We start from the raw sequence: 22,528 nt of genomic DNA, 5'->3' as shown, positions 1-22,528 counted from the left end.
GCAGTTCTTCACCTCCTTTGTTATGTATGTTTTGTTGTAAGGGTAAATGGTAGTTGTCTTTTCAGGTATTTTATTGTCCACACAGAACTTTATATAATCAGCAGTAGATTCAGTGGCAGTATCCAAATCCATCTCCTGAGAGATACTCCATTCAGTGGACAAGAAACATCCTTTCAGGGTCTCTATGCTGTCAGCTGTCCAGACCTTGACAGTTTTGGTGACAGTTTTACTGCGTTTAAAGACGGATTTATAGGTCGGGATAAGGTGCACAGCTTTGGTACCAGTTTGGCTTTTCAAATATGGATTAGATAACAACCAAGGATGGATGTAGCTACTTAACGGCTCATCATAACTCAGTTCCCCCCATTTGGGAGCCAAAAGTGCCGTCTCTTTTTGCTGAGCAAGCCAAATGATCCAGATCACTGAAAAGTGCCGGAATTCCCATCAGTATTGCTAGATGCTAGGAGGTCTGCATGACTGAGTAATTTGTGTTATTCAATGTCACCACAGCAGGTAACTCTATTAAATTGTGGTGAAAATCACTGTTTTGTAGAGTGTATGGGTTGTATTCCATGTATTTAGAAAGTTTCTTATGATTAATGTAGTGTGCAGGTCAAATTAGAGCTGTTAAGTACTAACTTTCCTCTTTTCCCTTTCATTCCTTATAGCTGTCCCCCACTTCCTGAGGGGACATTTAGGATTGTAAACTATAGTGTGTTTTCAGCAACATCCATCCATCCATTTTCTGTACTCCTTATCCCATTGGGGGTCACGGGGGGCTGGAGCCTATTCCAGCTGTCATTGGTCAAGAAGCGGGGTACACCCTGGACTGGTCGCCAGTCAGTCGTAGGGCTGGCATATAGAGACAGACAACCAGGCGTGCTTATGTTCACACCTACGGCCTATCTAGAGTCACCAATTAAGCTAACCAGCATGTTTTTGATGGTGGGAGGAAGCCAGAGAACCTGGAGAGAGCCCATGTGTGCACAGGGAGAACATGCAAACTCCTCACAGAAAGGCCCTGACTAGGAAACGAACCAGGGACCTTCTTGCTTTTAGGCAACGGCACTAACCCCTGCAGCAAGAGGGGTTCTGGTTCATTTCCCGGTCAGGGCCTTTCTGGACAGAGTTTGCATGTTCTCCCCGCGCATCTGTGGGATCTCTCTGGGGTCTCTCTGGTGCTCTGGCTTCCTCCTACCACCAAAGATATGCTCCTTGGGTTAATTGGGGACTCTAAATTGGCCGTAGGTGTGAGTACGAGTGTGCTTTGTCTTGGCATGTCAGCCCTGTGATTGACTGGTGTCCAGTCCAGCGTGTACCTCTCGCCCAATGGCAGCTGGGAAAGACTCCACCCCCCACAACCCCAAACGGGATAAGCAGTATAGAAAATGGATGGATGGATGGATGAATAACATGTACATTGATGTGTCAACACTGTGTATAAATTCTGTCAGCAGAAAATAAAAATGAGGTTAGAGGGGACTCAGAAGCACACATTTGGCACACACATCAACAAGACACACACTATGACACCCTGTTCCAGGAAATGGTATGAGATTTTGCAACATTTAGTAAAGCTTGGTCAAGTTGATCAAGTTTTTTTTTTTTTTTTTTTTTTTTTTTTAAGTTTACTTCCAGGGAACAGAGGGTTGGGTTTCTAGAAGTAGTGATTCAGTGGGGTGTTTTTTTCAGATGTTTATATCTTATAAACACTATTGTTCATTGGATTATTGTGAAAGCATACAGACTGTGGTGATTGGATCAGGAGTCACAAGGCAGGAACTTTTATCAGTGTATAAAAACCTTAGTTTTATGTGGGATATAGGGTTTTTTTCTGCTGTGCAGCTAGAAAGCTCTCACTAAACTCTTTCACACTTAAAGACTGTCCATTTTTCCATCCCAGAGGCACGTGTCCACAGACCTGACTGGCCTAACACACAGACCAAAAAGTGGCTAAGAGGTAAGCATTTGCTTAACCGTCTCTTATGTAAGTTAGTTAGTTTTGATTAGCATTTAGCATTCATTCCCAGTGTGATTTGATCCAGCTGGGTCTGCATTCCTGTTTTATTGTGCTTAAAGAAGAAATAGTAAAGAACAAAATGTGAAGAAAAGAAAGTGAAAACTGGTGACTGAAGATTATGACTTCTAACTGCTTAAATGATAATATTAGGAGAGATTTTATTAGAAATAATCTAATGTTATAAGCCAACACATCTGTTGTGTTGGACTTCTTGGGGACAGGAAAACATGCTCATTAACTTTTTTTCTGATGTCTGGGGTTGATGGACTCTTTAACAAGGTCTTCAGTTCATGAGTAATGTAAAATTTCATATATGAAGATCAGCCACAATAATGTTAAAGTCTTGAAACAGTCATGTTTTCTCTTTGAAAACAGGAAGAATTGATCAGACATATTCACTTATAAGGTGGGCTAAAGTAGTAAAAAAAGTTAACTGACTTCTAGTGCTTAAACGTACATATTACAGAAAGAGCATGTTCTTGTGTTGTGTGCATGCTCTCAGTGCTGTACCTCAATGTATATTAAGATGTTCTGTTGTTTTGAGTTGAAGTCATGTTGTGATTTGTGGAACAATCCTTTTTTTTCTGTTATTTACTTCCACTGTTTATTTTGTCTTTACTCTCCTCGCTCTCTGACAGCCGACAGCCCTGCTCACTGCCGTATGGTCTGAGAGGAGTACCCCCTGCACCATGTTTTTGTCCTGTAAATGCTCATAAAGCCCTGTGCTCAGTTCTCCTTGCCTTGCACTTTCTTCTTATCATTCCCTCTCTGCCTGCCTGTTTTGTGTGTGTGTGTGAGAGCAGTCTCACTGGTCAGTGAAATTTTGGCCCTGACATCATCCCCCTTCCCTCTCCCTCCTCTCTGACTATGTCTCATGAAAGGTTTTGAAGTTTTAAAGCTGCTGTAGTCAGTGCAAAAGAATTAGAATTTATATCCACAATTCTTTACAGGTAAATTTGGGTGGTTATGCTGTGTAAGGAGTGTTTTTTCACGCTGATAAAAGTGAATTTTTTGAAGGATGACAGGACAAATGTGAGAGATTTATCCTGTAGTTGTAATGAATGTATGGGTATGGTGACACCATATTATTGCCCTTTTAATCATGACATACTCTGAGAAGCTAGGCTATGCAGTGCTACAATCAGGTAGAGTTGATCAGCAGAACTTAGGGAGTTTTAGGTAAAAAAACAAAAAAAAAAAAAGAGTGATAAAAGCACAAAAACGATACGTGTACAAGAAAAATACAATAAATTTTGCACTGGATGTTATACCATTTCTCATGGACAAATTTATTTATGGGGCTAACATCAGGTAAAATATGTGATAGTGTTATATTCATTGGTTTGGTGATCCCAAGAAAAGTGTGGCTGTTGTTTCTATGTAACCCATTTTGAGGTAACTTAAGTGTTTGAAATACAAATTTTCCCTTGTACCATGATCCATATATGATTATAGCAAAGAAAGATCCTAATATGATGCAATAAATTGGTTAAATATGGTACGTTGAACTCTATCAAGCAGGGAGGCACATCATTAAAAATGGGCACAGCAGCGCAGCTGCTTCATCACCTCAGCTCCACAATCACATGGTCCATAAAGAGAGACTGCATGATTTTATGACTGAAGAAGCAGGATTTATTTTATCTAATTTTGATTTGATATCTTATTCTTTTCATTTTTTTGGTGAAGGAATTAACCACCGTGCCCAGCTGCACTCCACTCTCTCATAAAGGCCAGTGCTGATCACACTTCTGGACAGTTTCTTCCATGTTGGGTTTTAACAAATATGAGAGGTTTTTGCTTTGTAGACAAAACTTCTCAGGACTGTCCGTCAGTACAAACGCAGACATCGTATCTGACTCAGTTCAACCTCATGATTGATTTAATCCCTCGTTATAATAGAGCTGTAATGCCAAACTAATATCGACTAAATCTAATTTCATACAACTTAATTTTATGTCAACAAGAAGTAAAATAGTGGTGTTGATGTTAAAGTTTAAACGGGACATTGTTTATAAATCCAGTGCTGTATTTACCTTCAGATCTTATCAAACGGTAAAGATTCCTCTCATTAACAGCACAAATTAGTTTAAAACTGAACATTTAATCCTAATCCGGACACAGGATGTCCTATGACATGAGGAGGTCAGCATGTTAGGTCTTGGTGCAGAGCTGAAAGGCATCCAAAATTATGCACGGAGATGCCCCATTTCATGGAACTTGCAGGAATTTCAGGGAGATTCAGACAGAATAGACATGGAAAACAACTGTAGGGGCTCATATGTGTGCTCAAAAGTCAAGTTTTCACTCAGTAGAAGGTTTGTAGCTCTATGAGTAGTAAGATAGCACAGCAGTGTGGGATAAATCTCCCCAGGATCCTCCTCTCTCTCTCTCTCTCTCTCTCTCTCTCTCTCTCTCTTTCTCTCCCTCTCACTTTGCCTTCTTACTTTCAATTATTGTCCTCTCTGGACTCTGTGCACAGATCTCAGGCCAGGTGAAATAAGCGTCAGATCACATATCGTGGACAACAGGTTGCTGTTTTAAAGCTGTAAAGAGTCATGCTGAATGTGTATTTATAATGAATATTCCAGTCTTGTAAATTCAGCATCAGTAGGTCCTACAAATGTTAAAATCTGAAAAAAATTGCCAAACAATACAAGGACAGCATATGTTTGCCTGACCTGTTTAGATTACTTGCAAGTAAATCATCTGTCTAAAGTGGGTAATTAACCCTTTTGTGTGTAAACCTGCAGCACTCATTAAAGCCCCTGTAAAGTTTTTAATGATTTTAGAGCTTCATTTTAGAAATTTAGAGATGTTTTATTTGGCTGAAATTTGATTTAAGAGTTCATAACACAATGACCTGTCATACAACAAACCTAAATATAGATTCATTTTCACTTACAGGATCTTTAAATTGTAAAGATCTTATCTAAAGGACACAGGAAGCAAACTATTCAACATTACTGTGTTACCTTTTTCCCGACAGGATGACTTCTGCTGTGGTGTTTATTTTGTTGGCCATCTTAGAACTGACCAGCGGATCATGTACAAGGGGACATGGTAAAAAAAAAAAAAAAATCTTTTAGTTTGTTAATAATCTGGGATTTCTTATAAATGAAAATTATCACTTCCCTTGAATTTCGTGTTTATTAGGGCAAATAAATGAGCCCACTTAAAGAACATGTATCATGTAGCGGGGGGGCATGCAGTGAGATTTTATTTCAGAAAGTCACAGTAGACAAATATTCATTGATACTTTGTGCCTTACAAAATATTTTTGACAATACATTTTATTTTCTGCTTTTCTAGCTCCAAATATCGCTAGAGGTGGAACTGTCACTCAGTCATCCATCTATGCTGATTCAGTCCCTGAAAGAGCCATTGATGGGAGTCGTGACAGCCACTGGGGAGAAGGAACCTCTTGTACCCAAACAGAGCAAGAAATTCGCCCATGGTGGAGATTGGACCTCCAGAGGGAGTACCAGATCACCAATGTCACCATCACCAACAGAGTAGATTGTTGTCATGAGAGGATCAATGGTGCTGAGATTCGCATTGGAAATTCACTTGAAGACCATGGCAATTCTAATCCCAGGTATGGCTGAAGGAACTTAACATTTTATGACCTGATCCTTGAACAATGAATGTTAAAGAACTGTAACACTGTGCAGAGAACACCTGCATATCTTTTAAACAGAAACCCCATGACCTTATTGATATGGCATCATCTGTGCAACTGTACTGCTTATGAAAGCAATGTCAAAGGGTCATCTGGTACAATGTTATGCACCCCACACATTTTTTCCTCTCCTTCTACAGGTGCATCAAGATAGACACAATAGAACCAGGGGAGTCCAAAACCTTTGAATGTAATGGAATGATGGGCCAGTACATCAACATTTTGATTCCAGACAGAAATGAGCATCTGACTCTGTGTGAGGTGGAGGTGACTGGGGAACGCACTGGAAACACTCCTCAGACTGGTATTTTGAACCATGTTGTGTTAATGAAGAATTTAGCACTGACAGTCATGAAAGTACATTCAAATAAATGTCCATTCCTTAGTACCCCATGTATTAATTCTACTATGCCTTCCACACTTAATCTTAAGAAATATTTTATTAGCTCTTCCAGCTCCAAATATTGCAAGAGGTGGAACAGTCACTCAGTCATCACCTTATGGGGATGCAGCCCCGGAGAGGGCCATTGACGGGAGGCCGGACAGCATATGGACACACGGTTCCTGTACCCATACAGATCATGACAATGGTCCATGGTGGAGACTGAAGCTCCAGAAGAAGTACAAGATCAACACTGTCACCATCACCAACAGAGGAGATTGTTGTCCAGAGAGGATCAATGGTGCTGAGATCCGCATTGGAAACTCACTTGATAACAACGGCAATAATAATCCCAGGTATGGCTAAAAGAGCTTTACATCTTAGATTTAGACTTACTAGAGTTGTTCTAACACAAGTAGAGGAAATTAAACTGGTTTCAGTCACCCATAAAATTTCTGCCATAGTAGTTGTTTTTCAACATCATCATTACCTGTTTAAATGTCTGTGTATTTTTGTTGTTGTTGTTGTTGTTGTTGAACATATGAGGCATAAGCATTGCAGCTACTGTCTGCACAAAGCCATGTGTGACAGACAGCAGCTCATTCTATGTCCAGTCATCAGCATGTTGCTCTTACACTAAAGACCTGCCATCTAACAAGCCAAACGACACCCTCTTGCATCCATGTGATTAATTGTTAAGCACAGTAAACAACGTTAAAGGTGTTTTCTCCCCTCCAAAGTTTAATGAGGTCAGTCAATCTGGCGTGTCAGGCTATCAGTGTTATACAGTAAACATATTTCCTCTGCTTCTGCAGATGCACCAAGATAAAAACAATCGCACGAGGGAGGTCCAAAACCTTTGAATGCAATGGAATGGTGGGCCAGTACATCAACATTGTGATTCCAGACAGACAGGAGTACCTGACTCTGTGTGAGGTGGAGGTGACTGGTGAACCCATTGGAAACACTCTTCAGACTGGTATATTGAACCATGTTGTTTTAATCAAGAATTTAGCATTGACAGTCAATGAAAGTATAATGAAATAGATATCCATTCCTTAGTACCTCATTTATTCATTCTTCAGTGCCTTCCACACACATAATCTTACAAAACATTTTCTGTGCTTCCAGCTCCAAACATCGCTAGAGGTGGAACTGTCACTCAGTCATCAATTTATGCAGATGCAATCCCTGAAAGAGCCATTGATGGGAGTCGTGACAGCCATTGGAGAGAAGGAACCTCCTGTGCCCACACAGAGCAAGAAAATCGTCCATGGTGGAGATTGGACCTCCCTAGGAAGTACAAGATCAACACTGTCACCATCACCAATAGAGAAGATTGTTGTCATGAGAGGATCAATGGTGCTGAGATTCGCATTGGAAATTCACTTGATGACAATGGCAATGCCAATCCCAGGTATGGCTGAAGGAACATGACATTTTATGACCTGATCCTTGAAAAATGATTGTTAAAACACAGGAAAATTGTATACAGGACACCTGCATACTTTTTAAACAGAAACCCCGAAATTATTCAATATAGCATTATCTGTGCCTTAGCACTGCTTATGAAAGCAATGTAATACAGTTATACGGTATCAATGTTATAACCTTGCAAAGTAGATGGATTCACAAGACTCCATCTCTGTCATAAGGCAAATCTAGCTTGAAAAGCTCAAATCCACAAAGTTTATGCTGAAGCGAACACTGTTCAGACCAATCAGTGTCATTTGAGGAGAATGAGGCGGTAGCTATGGGCAGGGTTTAGCTGTACTCAAAGCTGTTTGCAATGGCTGCCTCTAGTGCAGTGATTACCTTGGATATGACTCTAGTATGGAGTCAATTTTACCAGAACTTGTCCATGTTTCTGCATGAAATAAAGAATAAAAACAACACTTAAAGCGGTCATGATGTGAAAGATGTTTTCACTTTTCTGCCAACCTGCTTCAGCCTGAGTTTATGAGAGTGATGTAGTTCTGGTGTGAGTGGTAGTATACTATGGTTATCAGTGGAGTTATTAGCTTGGACTTCACCACAGCTGCAGTTTTGTCAGACCTGGACAAATTGTGTTGATTAAAACAAGGGCAGAGAGAAACACTGAAAGCTTGTCATGATGGAAAAGATGTTTTCGCTCTTCTTTCGGTCTGCTTCAGTATGGGCTTGTGATATTTGCAGGTGGGATTGCCGTTGTATCCAGTGAAGGCTGCCACAGTAGCTATTCCCCTGGATGTATCTGTTGGAAAGCAGCAGTTTAATCAGAACTGGACCACATTTCTTTTTACCCCAAGAGTAAAGAGTCATCTGAAAGCTTGTTGTGGCAGACAACACATCTTTCCACTTCTCCTGACTGGTCAATGTTATTCACCAAGAAGCTCCACAATTAAAAATCTACAACTGTGTTAACCTGCCAGCTCAAGGGAAGCGCATGCATATGTCATCTTGTCTTGTTGTTCTGATTGGCCTGTTATTAATGTAACCATCAGAATGTTCCTCTGTTCACCTCAGAATTTCTTGAAAAAGTCCTGCCCTTCCCAAATGCTTTGTCTGGGAGCTTTCACAGATGAATTTAAAATATATCCATGCAATGAATATCTGAAAAAGTCAATCTGGTGTGTCAGGTTATCAATGTTATAAACTCAACAAATTTTCCTCTGCTTCTGCAGGTGCACCAAGATAGACACAATAGAACCAGGGGAGTCCAAAACCTTTGAATGTAATGGAATGGTGGGCCAGTACATCAACATTGTGATTCCAGACAGAAACGAGTACCTGACTCTGTGTGAGGTGGAGGTGACTGGTGAACCAACTGGAAACACTCGACAAACTGGTATATTTAAACCATATTTTTGTAGTGGTGAACTTAGCTTTGACATATCATTAAAGGTCAGCCATTATGGTCTGCTCCTTAGTGCGTCATATGTTAATTCCTCCTTCCCTATCACACACTTTGTCTTACCAAACATTGTACATGTTCATACAGCTCCAAATATTGCTAGAGGTGGGAAAGCCAGTCAGTCCTCTGTTTTTCATGGTGGAGTTCCACACAGAGCCATTGATGGGAATCTTGACAGCCACTGGGGATTAGGAACCTCTTGTACCCACACAGAGCAAGACAATCATCCATGGTGGAGATTGGACCTTCAGAAGGAGTACCAGATCAACACTGTTACCATCACAAACAGACGAGATTGTTGTCCAGAGAGGATCAATGGTGCTGAGATCCGCATTGGAAATTCACTTGATGACAATGGCAATGCTAATCCCAGGTATGGCGGAAGAAACTCAACAATTTATGACCTGATAATTCAATGCTGATTGTTAGGTTACTGGAACATTGTGCACGGGGTGCCTGCATACTTTCAAACGGAAACCCCATAACTTCATCAATATAGCACTATCAGTACAACTGCACTGCTTACACCAGTGATACTCAACCTGCTGCTCTCAAGCCACATATGGCTCTCTGTAGGCCATTTCCACCGAGCGGTCCGGCTCAGTTCGGTGCACGCTTTTTTTGGTGTTTCCATAGAGAAAGGGTTCCAAAAAACCGACCCGTACTTCCCACTAAATGTCGTCCCACTTTTCGGCACCCTTCCTTAGGGGTGCCAATCTTACCTAACCGTACCAAAAAGGTGGAGCTACACACACAACAATAGGGGCTGCACTGACGTCACGTCAGCGTGCGACTCAGCTGCTTGCCTCCATGCTTCAAAGATGGAGGTTTGCTGTGAGAAGCGGGCGAAAACGGGGGAAAAATGGACCAATATCTGCCTAAATGGGAAATATTTGGACTCGACGGAGATCCAAACTGTTTCCTAGTCTCTGGATAATGGTATTTGGCCACAAATCAAGTTTCCTGATGTTTATCTGGATGATTTTAAGAACACAAAGCAGAACCTGAAGACTCACATCAGCCTGATCCACCGGCGATGGATGAGAAACTAAATTAATGCAGAAGTTTTGTGAATACGAAGCCTCTGAATCTACGTCTTACGTTAGGTAACCTGTGAAAGCATCGCTCTGTGGTTGTTGAACGGGCTCGTAAAACTTCAGGCTGCAGACTATTTTAAAACACGATCAACACACCCCGGATTTCTGATTTAATCTAGCTTGATTTTAACACCAGCTGAACTTTTACTTTATTTTCAATGTGGCGAATTCTCACAGTACAGCTCTAAACTTTCATATTTTGCTGTATAAACTGTTCAAGATTAGATATATTCACATATTAATGTAGCATTATGACTTAAACCGTCTCTGTACACGTATTCCATCAGCTGAGGATCTTTACTGACAGCAGTTAACATTAGGGGTGGGAATCACAGGGTACCTCACGATATGATATGATACGCGATACATGGTCCATGATACCGATATTATCACGATACAGCGATACTGCAATAATCGATATATTGCAAGAAAATTGTATAACGACACATCACAAACTATGTCTAACTAGAGAATACAAAATAGTTATAAAATGGTCAAGTGCAGGATTTCTCAGTTTATTCACAACAATTTAGTGTCAATTTCACAGAATTGGACACAGACTGAGCTAAATACTGAATATGAAGTGCATAAAGTCTATGGATATGTGTAGTATATATATATAACTTGTTACATAATTTTAAGTTAATGTGGAATTTAACAATGTAGAATTACGCTGTTTTAAAAATATGTAGTCCTGCACCATCTCGCATTTTAACTATCTTTGTTCAATCTGAAGATGAGGATTTTCCCCATTTGTTGCACTAAATTAAAATGCTGGCATGATTTTTTTTTTTAAAGAATAGGGGAATAAATTAATATGAGTGAATGTACTCCAACCCTTTGTATATCGCGTTATATCAGTTTTTTATATCATCACATAACGACCAAGTGTTTGTGGAGGGAGACTATGGGAGATGGGCTGATTGTTACGTCCAGCTTTAAGGACTGATGGACTGTTTTACGGGGGCATATGTGACAGGCCAGTGTTTCTTTGTTGTATTACTGAAACTGTCATTCTTAATGACACTACACAGGATAGGTTCTTACAAATAAAACGACTGTGATTATGGTTGCACGAGTAGAGACCAGCGATAGCTTCAATGGGCTTGTTTGTTAAAGTTAGCCATTAGCTGTAGTGCTAACGCGATGATGCCTAACTTGTAGATTCGTCGTGTTGTCTGAGTATTTTACTCTGGCGTGGCGTATCTTGCAAACGACGATCTAACTCCTGTCAATTGCCAGCTGGCGATGCTTGCTGCCAACTAGCGGCCCGGGGGGATATTACACCACAAACTATCGCACCAACAAAATGAATGATTAATTAATTGAATATTGATACTGCATTTTAAATATTGATAAAAGTATCACACCAGGAAGTATCATGATATTTCAGTCTATCGATTTTTTTGTCCCACCCCTAGTTAACATCATTAAAATATAGTTTTTTTTTTTGTTTTTTTTTTTAAAGCACTTTCAGCTGAAATAAAGCTGTTTACTGCTTATTCCCGACTGATTTCTGGGGGGGCAAATTGTAAGTTTGCCTAGGGCACCAAAATGGCTAGAAACGGCCCTGCTAATTGCAATAAGTCATATCAATAAATCTAAGTCCCCACAAAGAAGAAAGACTTTAACTGCCAAATTCAAATGGAAACTTGTTTATTATCACCATCGGATGCACGCTGGATGGAGGAACGTGCGTAAAAGAGCGCAGAGGAAGTCCGCTGATGGTGCCTGTCTTCAGGAAGTTCATTTATTGAGGTGCGCTGTCTTGTTTTCAAATTAAAGCTTCTAATTCCCTTGCTGTAACAAATCTCTTCAGTCACTGCCTGCCCATGCGCTCCCATACTCGAATTTGATATTTTTTTGCGATGCACATCATAATTAATAAGCCAAACACACACATATCACATTTTCAAATAATGTAAAACTGAGCAAAACTTGTCCAAATGTGGTTGTTTTATTTGATCTTAAGTGTACTGATAATAAATACTGTCTAAAGGGCAGAAACAGAAAAAAGAAAGCAGCAAACTGGCAGAGCAGCATGATTTGTTGGGGGGGGCAGGTGTGAGGCAGGGCTGGTTTTAGCCATTTGGAGGCCCTGGGCAAAGACCAACATGGGGACCCTCCCCATTTAGCTAAAAGCAATAATAATGAGAAGACAAAAAAAGAAAATGCAAGCATCCCTTTAAGTTAACAGAATCACAGAACTACAGTAAATGTCCAAAATATGAAATTTAAAAACCCAAACAGACACCCATGATTCATCAGTTATTTGAAAAGCTTCTCATAGCTTTAAGTCGGCACATTCTGATATTTTAAAAAGACTTACGTGCAGGTGGAACTTACATAAATTCAAACATATGCTTATCATCAGTGAAATATCTTTACTTCTCACACTATACAGACATTTTTATGTAGCCTATTTTATCCCATTTAACAACACAATAATCCACCAATTCACTGTTTCATTTCAACTATGGATAGACTGATTATCACGTGGCTCTTGGGTAGAATAAGGTTGAGTACCACTGGTAGATACAATGTCTTATGGTTGTTGATAAGCTTTCATGTTGGTGTTGATAAAGTACTGTTGCATAATACTGTATTAGGGTGAATGTGTTTGTAGCGTAGGATAAATGTGTGCAGCTGCTGTAATGGCAAACAAGACCTCTTTGGGGGTGGGGGTTCTGGTTACTGCTGGTCCTGACTGAAACCCCACGGCATGCAACTGACAATCAACATATTTTGACTCTGCTTCTGCAGATGCACCAAGATAGACACAATCGCACCAGGGAAATCCAAAACCTTTGAATGCAATGGAATGGTGGGCCAGTACATCAACATTGTGATTCCTGACAGACATGAGTACCTGACTCTGTGTGAGGTGGAGGTGACTGGTGAACCAACTGGAAACACTCCTCAAACTGGTATATTAAACCATGCTGTCTTAATAGAGAACTTAGCATTGACAGTCAATGAAAGTACAATCAGATAAATGTCTGCTCCTTAGTGCCACTTTCACACACTGTATCTTGCAAAATGTATTTGTTCTTCTAGTTCAAAATATTGCAAGACTTGGAACAGTCACTCAGTCATCACCCTATGGGGATGCAGCCCCAGAGAGGGCCATTGACGGGAGGCGGGACAGCCAGTGGAGACAAGGTTCCTGCACCCACACAGAGCATGACAACGGTCCATGGTGGAGATTGGACCTCTTAAAAAAATACAATATCAACACTGTCACCATCACCAACAGAGGAGACTGTTGCTACTTTAGGCTCAATGGTGCTGAGATCCGTATTGGAAATTCACTAGATGACAATGGCAACGCTAATCCCAGGTATGAATGAAAGAGCTTTACATCTTAGTTTCAGACTTCACATACAATGTTAACCCTAATTTGATCAGGCATGTGGCCATGGCTCCATTAAGGTTTTAAGCAGGAATATTACAGCCAGAACTAAAAAAAATTACATTTTTGAAAAGTATACCTTTTCAGGTGAGAATAAAACTGGTATTGTTTTCTGTGATCTTGTGTAACTCTGTGTCGGGTAGACCTACAGTCATTGTGCCACTTGTAGGAGAATCTTAAGACTGTTTGCTTACAGGAATGATACGTATTTTGTTTGTAGCCACGTGGGATCATGAACAATTTCCCTTTTCATTTGGGTATGTCAGAGTCCCATTCTGAAAAACGTGGGGCACCTTGAAAATGGTTAAATACTCTCAGGCCAAGTTCCATCCTGATGGATAAGGATTCAAAAAGGCAGAACTTTTTTTCTTTGTACCATTAGTATCAATACTGTGAAAAACAATCAACTAAACTTGTGTAATGATATTTTCTCCTGTTTTCTTTAGATGTGCTTTGATCTCAACATTACAACTGGGGGAGACTAAAACCTTCAAATGTCATGGAATGGTAGGCCAGTACATCAACATTGTGATTCCAAACAGACGCGAGTACCTGACTCTGTGTGAGGTGGAAGTGACCGGGACTGAAGCTGTGGATCCTGTAGAAGAAGTTTGCAACTGAGTCTCAAATATTTATTTCTTATTTTTGGGCTTCAGTTCAGTTCATGTTTTTAAAGCAAAAATATACATGCTAGAGTCCTGTATAGGTCAAGTTTTGCAAACCTGCATCTGCCGCTCAACCGGGTGCAAAAACCAGAGGCCTGTCTCTATCTGTTTAAAAGCACACGGAATATGGTGTCACATTCCGACATCCTGCTAAATAAGGGTGTGGATTATTATTTTGACATTTTCGCTTGATGAAGGGTGGATGAGAACACATTGGAGCTTTAACTGAGAGAGAAAGTGTGAGACGGGGGTCAACTGATCCACTCCTGATCCACTGTTTACTTTTAAGTGAAAGTAATGCTTCAATCTCTTCCAGTGCCCCTGTCATAACCTTTCTTTTCTTTTTAGACTTGAAGAACTTGAAGAACAAAAGTTTAAAAAAAAAACACAAACCAGCAGCTATTTTTTGATCATTTTGTCTCACCTAGACTTATGGTCTTAAGCAGCTTGTAAAACATCAACAGTGTCAAGCTTTTAATATCCTTTTTTCAGAACAACTTCATCTTTTAAAGGAACCCTGTATGCTCAGACAAATTCTCCTTATTGGATAAATATTTATGTCTCTCATATGTTAGCTGTATCGATCTAAAAAACTCACTAGATAAATGCATTTTGAGTAAATTTGACTTTTTGACTTTTCTAATAATGAAAAACAAATATTGTCTGATAAGTATTTGATAACACATTGAAGTCATTAAAATACAACATTCTTTTTTACAAGACATGGTGAGGTTGTCTTTACATTCTGACCTCCTTTAGAAGGAAGACATGACTGGCTGTAGAATACTGTAAAAGTAATGGTGGTACCACCATCTGTTTTTTCTTATAATTCTAACAGGAAACCTATAATAATGACAAATATTGAGTAAGTAAGTGAATTTTAGCATTGATACTGCTCACAATAAATGTATGAAGTGATTTATGGCATTTAAGTAGAAAAAAACTGTTATACTAGTGTACTGCTGACTATAATCACAAATCCCTCAATGTTTATATCATTTAATTTTTTTTATTCCAAAAACACAAATACTGAATGTCTAAATGAATTAAACCAGAAATAAGGCTCACAGTGAAAATAACAACTGATATAAATCACATAATAAAGTTGTTCTAAAGCTGTTTTGGGGGCAAAAAGAGATGAAAACTGCATTTTTCAAGTTCAGGAGGGGGAACAGGAAGAGGCTCCGAGCCACTGCTCATTGGTCAAATGCTGTGATGTCACTTTCTGTGAAGTTGACAGACAGCTGATTGACTGAGCAAAATCATCCTGGTCCTACTATCACTGAGAGAAGAACGGAGGCAGAGTGACCATATATGGTTCCTTACCCCGTAAAAGGTTAATGAAGCAACCTGTGAGGCTCCTCAGTGCTCTTTTATGTATTAGATCGAACATTAATGCTGGGATGAGTAGTCTGACTGAGACTACTGAATAGTCTGAGTAGCAGACTGATTAGTCTTAGTTGACATAGTTGACTGGCCCTTCCATCATGTGTGAGGTAAAACACCAGGGGAATCTCCCCTTTAACCACTGGTACTTCATGCTCCGCCTAGCATTTAATCTCTGGACACCCATGAAAAACATCTTTGTGCGGCAAATTTGTCTGCTGGAAAAGACATGTCACAGTCACAGTTAAAGTTGTTTTCAAGGAAGTTTTGTCTTTTAACTCTCTGATTTCTGTGCTTTAGTAGATAATTAATTCGATTTCTTCCCTATCTAACATCATCTTATGGAACACCCCTACGTCTGACATGCCTGTTTATTAATAACATGTCTGCTTGTGTTATTATGTTACTCCTTATTCGATTAAATGCCTGCCTGTACAGTAGATCTGAAAGGTCTTATTGTGTGATACTGGTCATAGTACAGCACACAATAAACAAGATTAGACTAAGACATGTTGTGCAGTATTTTTGAGTTTAAGTCTGTTTTAGTTGTTAAGACTGGACACCACTGTCCAAACCACAAATCCGGTCTCACATAGACTTTTTTAATGTATGAATGAATGTTTCAAATAAGATGTTGAAAAAGGTAAGGGCTAAAGCCAGTGGCTTATTTTAGCCTATCCTGAACCATGCAAGAATTAACCCAGGAAATCAGCAATGCAATAAAAAACTGAATGCATGATATTTTCAACCAGAAATCAGTATTCATTAAGTTTTAAGTTCACGTTGTAACCTTTGATTATTTTACATTTTAAATTATTTTTGAATACCAATAGAGAGTTGCAAAATTTCAGTTTATCATTAAGTCTGTTTCATATCTTTATCCCAAAACTGGTATATGTTTATTTTTTTTATAATTTCTCTTAATTGTGTTGACTGTATGTTTCAAACATAAGCAATCCCCTTAATTCATAAATTCCCTTGCTTAGTTTAAAGAATTTTAAATACAAACAGGAATGTTCATAGTCACCAAACAAAACATAATTTCAAGTGTTTTCGAGTACGATTTCCAGAAATCTTATTCTGGATGATCCTATGAAAAACTGATTGTTAGATTTAAGGCATCCGACTTTATTCACTGTCGTAATAGCTCTTTGTTTGCAGTTTAATATCTGAATTAAAAACAGTTTTATATGCATCTCCCCAAATTTTAGCACAGTATGTCATATAAGGCATCACAAATAAACAGTACAATATATGAAGCAGAGGTGGAATAAGTACATGACTGTTGTTTTCTTGTAAAAGTACTCCGGTTAAAATTTACTTAAGTAAAATTAAAATTTAATCCAAATACGTTGTTCAGTTAAAGTCATGCCTCTATAGAAAAGTAAAATACACAGTAAAATTGACAGTGTCATTTTAACTCACATAGAATTAAATTTAACACTTAAAAAGTGCCTATATTGGTCCTCTCTACACTTTTGAAAGCCTTGAATATTTTACAATATGACAGAGCTATAGTATCTCTTCAAATCAAGGTAGGTCTTCTCAGGTAAGAACAAAGGAGAGAGTCAACCTTATAACAACTCAGTGGATAACTTCACTCATGGTGCAAATGTGTCTCACATCAAAAACAACACTATGCTTGTTGCTTTATGCAACATCTGCTCTGGAATGTGATATGAACTCATTCTTTCTTTATGTGCTACTGTGTAGTCAGAGGTGGAAAAAGTACAATAGTATTGTACTCAAGTAAGAGTACAGCTATTCTGGTTGAAACTTACTTAAGTGGAAGTAGAAGAACCAACTTAAAAATGTACTCAAAAAAGTACAAGTACCCAAAAACACTACTTAATTACAGTAATTTGAGTAGATGTAATTAGTTACTTTCCACCCCTGGTATGACGGCAGTTCTTATTTTAATTTTAACATTGTTTGAATTCAGTGTTACATCTGAGTCTGCCCTTTTACCATCAAAAACAACAACAACAAAAAAATGCTTCCATTTAATGACAGCTTATTTAAAGCAAACCATTTATTTATCTTAATTAGTTTTATTCCAACTGTTTTCAAAACATCTTTCATGTTCCCCACAGAGCAAAAGAAATTATATTCATCTGTAAACATTACAAAAATTTTGATGTATAGTTACTGTACTAAAGTATTACCAGCTGAGGTCCCAGCACTGAGCTTTGTGGAACCCCACAGGTTACTCTTTTAAGATGCTATTTAGTACCATTAATTTTCACATATTGAAACCAATCATTGAAATAACTTCTTTACCAAAGTTGTGCACCTCTTATGCTATACTGTTCACATTTCTGCAGAAGTTAAGAGTGATAATTACTGTATTTCAAATGCTTTCCGTGAATTAATGAACACCTTCTGCATGCTACTCATTATCTTGAGCTGTTGCTATACCTTCTACATCGTCACAGCTAATGATGTAAGCAATTATTATAAAACCATACTGATGATGATACAATAAATAATATTTCTCAACAAAAGCATCATGTCTCTTTACAACTATTTTTTTCAAGAACTTTAAAAAATTCAGGCAGTAAAGAAATCAGTCTGCAATGTAATACAATTTGCTGTTAGAAATGACTCAGATCTGAATTTTAAGAGCCACCGCATCTGTAAGGCTTGCATTTTGAAATGGTCTTACTATATTTTTACTTTAGCTTCTCATGAGGTTTTAATGCTTTTTAAAAAAAAAAATCTGCCTTTTTTCATATGTCTATATCTCCTGTCATGATTTTGAAATAGCAAGGGCTGTATAGAAAAGTGGTTCTCAACTGGTCGGGCAGCAAGACCCCCAACTATCTCCTTATGAGAAATTGGAACCCACATATTAAAAATAACCACTCAAATTTATTTCTTTGAAAAAAAATCAGTTTGGAACAAAACATGCATGCATACATTCTGTTTAACTCAATCTACCAAGACAACATGGAAATTCATGAATTTCTCTGGGAATATTCTTATTATCTTGAGAAATTAGCTCTCTTTATTTAAGGGCAAAGGGTGTAAACATATTAAAATCTTGAGAAAATGACCAAAATATGCTGGACATCACAAAAAACAACAAAAAATGGACATCCGTATATCTACTTAGGGTGTCTGTATTTCTTTGACTTTGCCACACCTAGAAGAGACAAGATTTCTGTTTTTAAATTTGACTTTAAGACAACATGAACACATTTTCCCTCCACACAACATATACAACCATGCACTCACACATTCACATCAGACACACATCCTCAAAGCCATCACAGCAAGGTCAGGCTTGACAGCAGGCAGATGAAGAGCCACTTAGGAGACCTGTCTCTGGTCTTCATCCTGTGTCTGTCCTTTGAGAGCTCTATGCTCAAAGAGCCTATTGATAGGATAAACGATGAAGTCATAGTTGCTCACAATGTCAGGAGGAAGAGAAATGAATGAAATAAGTGTTTAGGTAGAGTAGAGCGTAGAACATAATTGTGTAAATTACAATTAATCAAAGCATTAATGGAGAATTAATCATGTTTGGTGTCTTTAGGGGGGTGGTGTTTCATTAAATCTCCATAAACCAGCTTGAAGTCTTAAGTAACGCAAGTATGAAGAGATGTGATCACTTCTAATGTCCTGTGAAGGGAGTGGACAATGTAGAGCAGAAGAGGCAATGACATTGGATAACCCAATAAATATCATTATAACTCAATAAATGATAATCAGTGTAATGCACAAAATACAAAACAGTAGAGTGCTAAAATCCATATCTAGTTAGAAAAAAAAACTGTACTGAGAAAACTGAATAACTAATGTTTGACCGCAACGTAACACCCTGACCCAACCTTCCACCACACCCAAGGTTCACAGTGCCTGAAAAAACTGGAGCTGGAAATGAATGCTTTTTATCATCAGAGCTTAGAGGAAGGATTGGAGATCTGCTTGTTCGATATTGTTGATTCTGCTCCACGGAGCAGGCCTATCACCTCTGAAAACACTTGAGACCCACTGGTTCAGTGCAGATTATAAATATGCATGGGAATCAATACATATTTGGCAGTGGGGGAGAGAAAAATTGAGAAAAACACAGGAAGAGAGCAGAGGCCCTAGAATGTTCATCTTCATTTATTACAGTCATTTATTCTCTTTCTTTCTCTTCCCTCTGCTGCACATGTGCACACACAGACACACATGTATGAACACACAGCTAGAGAGAGAGAAAGGAAGAATATGTCCAGATCAGCAAATTATCCATTCTTTTCTCTTCGACCATCCCTGTGGGGTTGCGCTGTGTGTAATAGCAAGTGCACTCCTCTGACGATTAGCCAGACTGTATATTTGTCATTTCAGGTCCGTAAGGGAGTCCAGGGAGCTGTGTGAGGCACAGGTTCATTTATCCATTCACTTTCAACCAAGACATAGCAAGCAAAATCAACAATTCAACACAGCAGATCATTTGTTAAGTTTGGAAAAACATTAACTGCTTAACCATTGTAACAACAGTTTTAAATATCATTAACTAGATTTTAATTGTGAAGTTTCTTCTTCAGCCTCTTTAACAGAAGTCCAGCTGCATGGCTGTGAAGATTCTGCATCCTAGATTAGTGGATACTTATCTATTCAATACTTGGACAGAAGGATTTAGCCGCCTGACCATGACACCAACAGGGACTGTGATGACATTTTATTTAAATACACGTATGTTAATATGGAGTTGACCCCTCTTTGGCTGCTATAATAGCCTCCACTCTTCTTGAAAGGCTTTCAGCAAGATTTTCCTGTCTTTCTTTGGGCAATTGTGCCCATTTATTCTGTAGAGCATTTATGAGGTCAGGCACTGATGTTGGATGACAAGGCCTGGCTTGCAATCTATGTTCCAGTTCATCCTACAAGTACTCAGTGGGGTTGAGGTCAGGGCTCTCTGCGGGCCAGGCAAGTTCTTCTACACCAAACTCATCAAACCATGTCTTTATAACCCTTGCTTCTTGCACTGGGGCACAGTCATGTTGGAATAGAAGAGGGCCTTCCCTAAACTGTTGCCACAAAGTTGGAAGCATAGCATTGTCCAGAATGTCTTAGTATGCTGAAGCATTAAGATTGTCCTTCACTGGAGATAAGGGCTGAGCCCAAACCCTGAAAAACAGCAATATACCATCATCCCTCCTTCACCAATCTTCACATTTGGCACAACGCAGTCATGCAGGTAATGTTCTCCACCATCCCCCATCTGACTGACAGAGAAGTGTGATTCATCACTCCACAGAACATGTTTCCACTGCTCCACAGTCCAGTGTTGGTGTGGTTTACACCACTCCATCCAACGCTCGGCATTGGACTTGGTGCTGTCAAGCTTGCATACAGCTGTTTGGCCATGGTAACCCATTCTATCAAGCTCCCGCCACGTAGTTTTTGTGCTTGCATTAATGCCAGTGGAAGTTTAAACCCCTTTAGCTATGGAGTCAGCAGATCATTGGTGACTTTTACGCACCATGCACCTTAACAGTCGTTGACCCACTCTATGATTTAGCATGATCTTTAGCTTTGTAAGTTGCTTTTGTTCCTAAATGCTTCCATTTTTTAATCATATCACCCACAGGTGACTGTGGAATATCCAGCAGGGATTGAAAATTTAATGAACCGTCTTATTACAAAAGTGGCATCCATGACCACGAGCACAACGCTTGAAGTCACTGAGCTCTTTAAAATGACCCATTTGAAAATGGAGACTGCATGGCTAGGGATTTCATACACCTCTGACAACGGGTCTGTTTGAAACACCTGAATTCAACAATTAGCAGGCGTGGCCAACTTCTCTTGTCCAATGTATTTATTTGGCCATAAGTGTTGTTTTTATATCTTTTCCTTCCTTCAGACAAGGGCAGAGATCAGATTTATCATTGTGGGGAACACCCGCATTATTATTTTTGGGATCATATATGTAGGCCTTTACAAACACTACACAACAACAATCCCTCATCTTAACATTCACAGGGCTATTTAGATTTAAGTTACCAAGGTTGGAGAAATTGATTTATTCATAAAACCTGTGAAAGGAAGAGAGTAGCGTGTGGTTAAAAGGTCACAAGCTGACATGTCTGTACGAGTGCAACAGTGCATGAGTACAGTGTAAGTCTGCAGAATGCATTAGGCAGTATGAGCTGAACTGCACTTTGTTAAGTCTAAAAGGTAGACTTCAACTTGAGATATTGTAGCAGTAGTTTGGCCCAAAGGGATCCATCTTATCTTTTTATTCCCTCTTTATGACCAATAATAATGGACCTCCCTGTCTTGCTCCAACGCCCCCCATTTATTCAGTGTGCAATTTGCTTTACGTCCCTCCATCAAATGCCTCTGTATAGACTCAAAGTGTGCCCAAATGACCTCTATACAACATTAACATTTGACAACAGAGAGTATAAATGCACGTTTGTGATATTACAACTTATCTTTGTTTAGTAATTGGTGACACTGGGTGGTTGTAATATAGCCCTAGGGGTCATTTGATACCGTAATGATAGCAGGTTGTCATAGAGGCTGGGATCGTCGTCACTCTTTCCTATCAGTCATCTCTTAATAGTGCAGAAAACTGTACCTTCTTTCATGGTAGGGTGGATGAAACTTGAGGCTGTCTGTTCTTTGGTAGATTGGATATTGAATATATGTTTTCCATTTAAGAATGAGTGATAATTTTGTTTTAATGAATCGTGATCACGAGTCGGAGAAAAACTACTCTTACGGATTGGTGTGCTCTGTTATTAATGGTTCTAACCTGCTTCCAGTGTACCTTGGATGCTTTGTGAGCTGCTGCACTCACGATTTCTTCAATAGAATTTAAGTGATAGGATGTTTGCTGTCTTTTTATTCTCATTAAACTGTTAAAAATACCACCACTAGTTAGTAAAGAAAACTTCATTGTGCCTTCTTATAGTAGTGATTGTAATGTCTTCTGGTCATTATAGGAGATAAATGCATCCTCTTCCTGATTATTCTTTCTTATTGTCTT

The 22,528-nt window shown here is 39.0% G+C and overlaps 1 protein-coding gene across 4 annotated transcripts; it reads left to right on the top strand.

The window, feature by feature from the left end:
• The first annotated feature begins 1,725 nt into the window (after positions 1-1,725).
• LOC121514334 lies at positions 1,726-14,395 on the top strand. 4 transcript variants are annotated; one of them, XM_041794510.1, is made up of 13 exons: positions 1,726-1,960; positions 2,659-2,722; positions 5,010-5,083; positions 5,333-5,618; positions 5,843-6,006; positions 6,149-6,440; positions 6,900-7,063; positions 7,216-7,501; positions 8,748-8,911; positions 9,065-9,350; positions 12,838-13,001; positions 13,132-13,414; positions 13,933-14,395. In XM_041794510.1, the coding sequence occupies exons 3-13, from the start codon at positions 5,011-5,013 to the stop codon at positions 14,105-14,107; spliced, it is 2,337 nt and encodes a 778-aa protein (XP_041650444.1). In that variant the 5' UTR covers positions 1,726-1,960; positions 2,659-2,722; position 5,010; the 3' UTR covers positions 14,108-14,395. The 4 variants fall into 4 exon arrangements, with proteins under 4 accessions (XP_041650444.1, XP_041650441.1, XP_041650442.1 ...); XM_041794509.1 differs by lacking the exon at positions 2,659-2,722 and having other exon boundaries at positions 1,733-1,775; positions 1,904-1,960; XM_041794507.1 differs by lacking the exon at positions 2,659-2,722.
• Positions 14,396-22,528: the final 8,133 nt, after the last annotated feature.

This window comes from Cheilinus undulatus, linkage group 8 (assembly GCF_018320785.1).
Source record: "Cheilinus undulatus linkage group 8, ASM1832078v1, whole genome shotgun sequence".
NCBI classification, from domain to species: Eukaryota; Metazoa; Chordata; class Actinopteri; order Labriformes; family Labridae; genus Cheilinus; species Cheilinus undulatus.
Note: the sequence above shows the minus strand (reverse complement) of the source record. Positions and strands in the feature narration are given on the sequence as shown.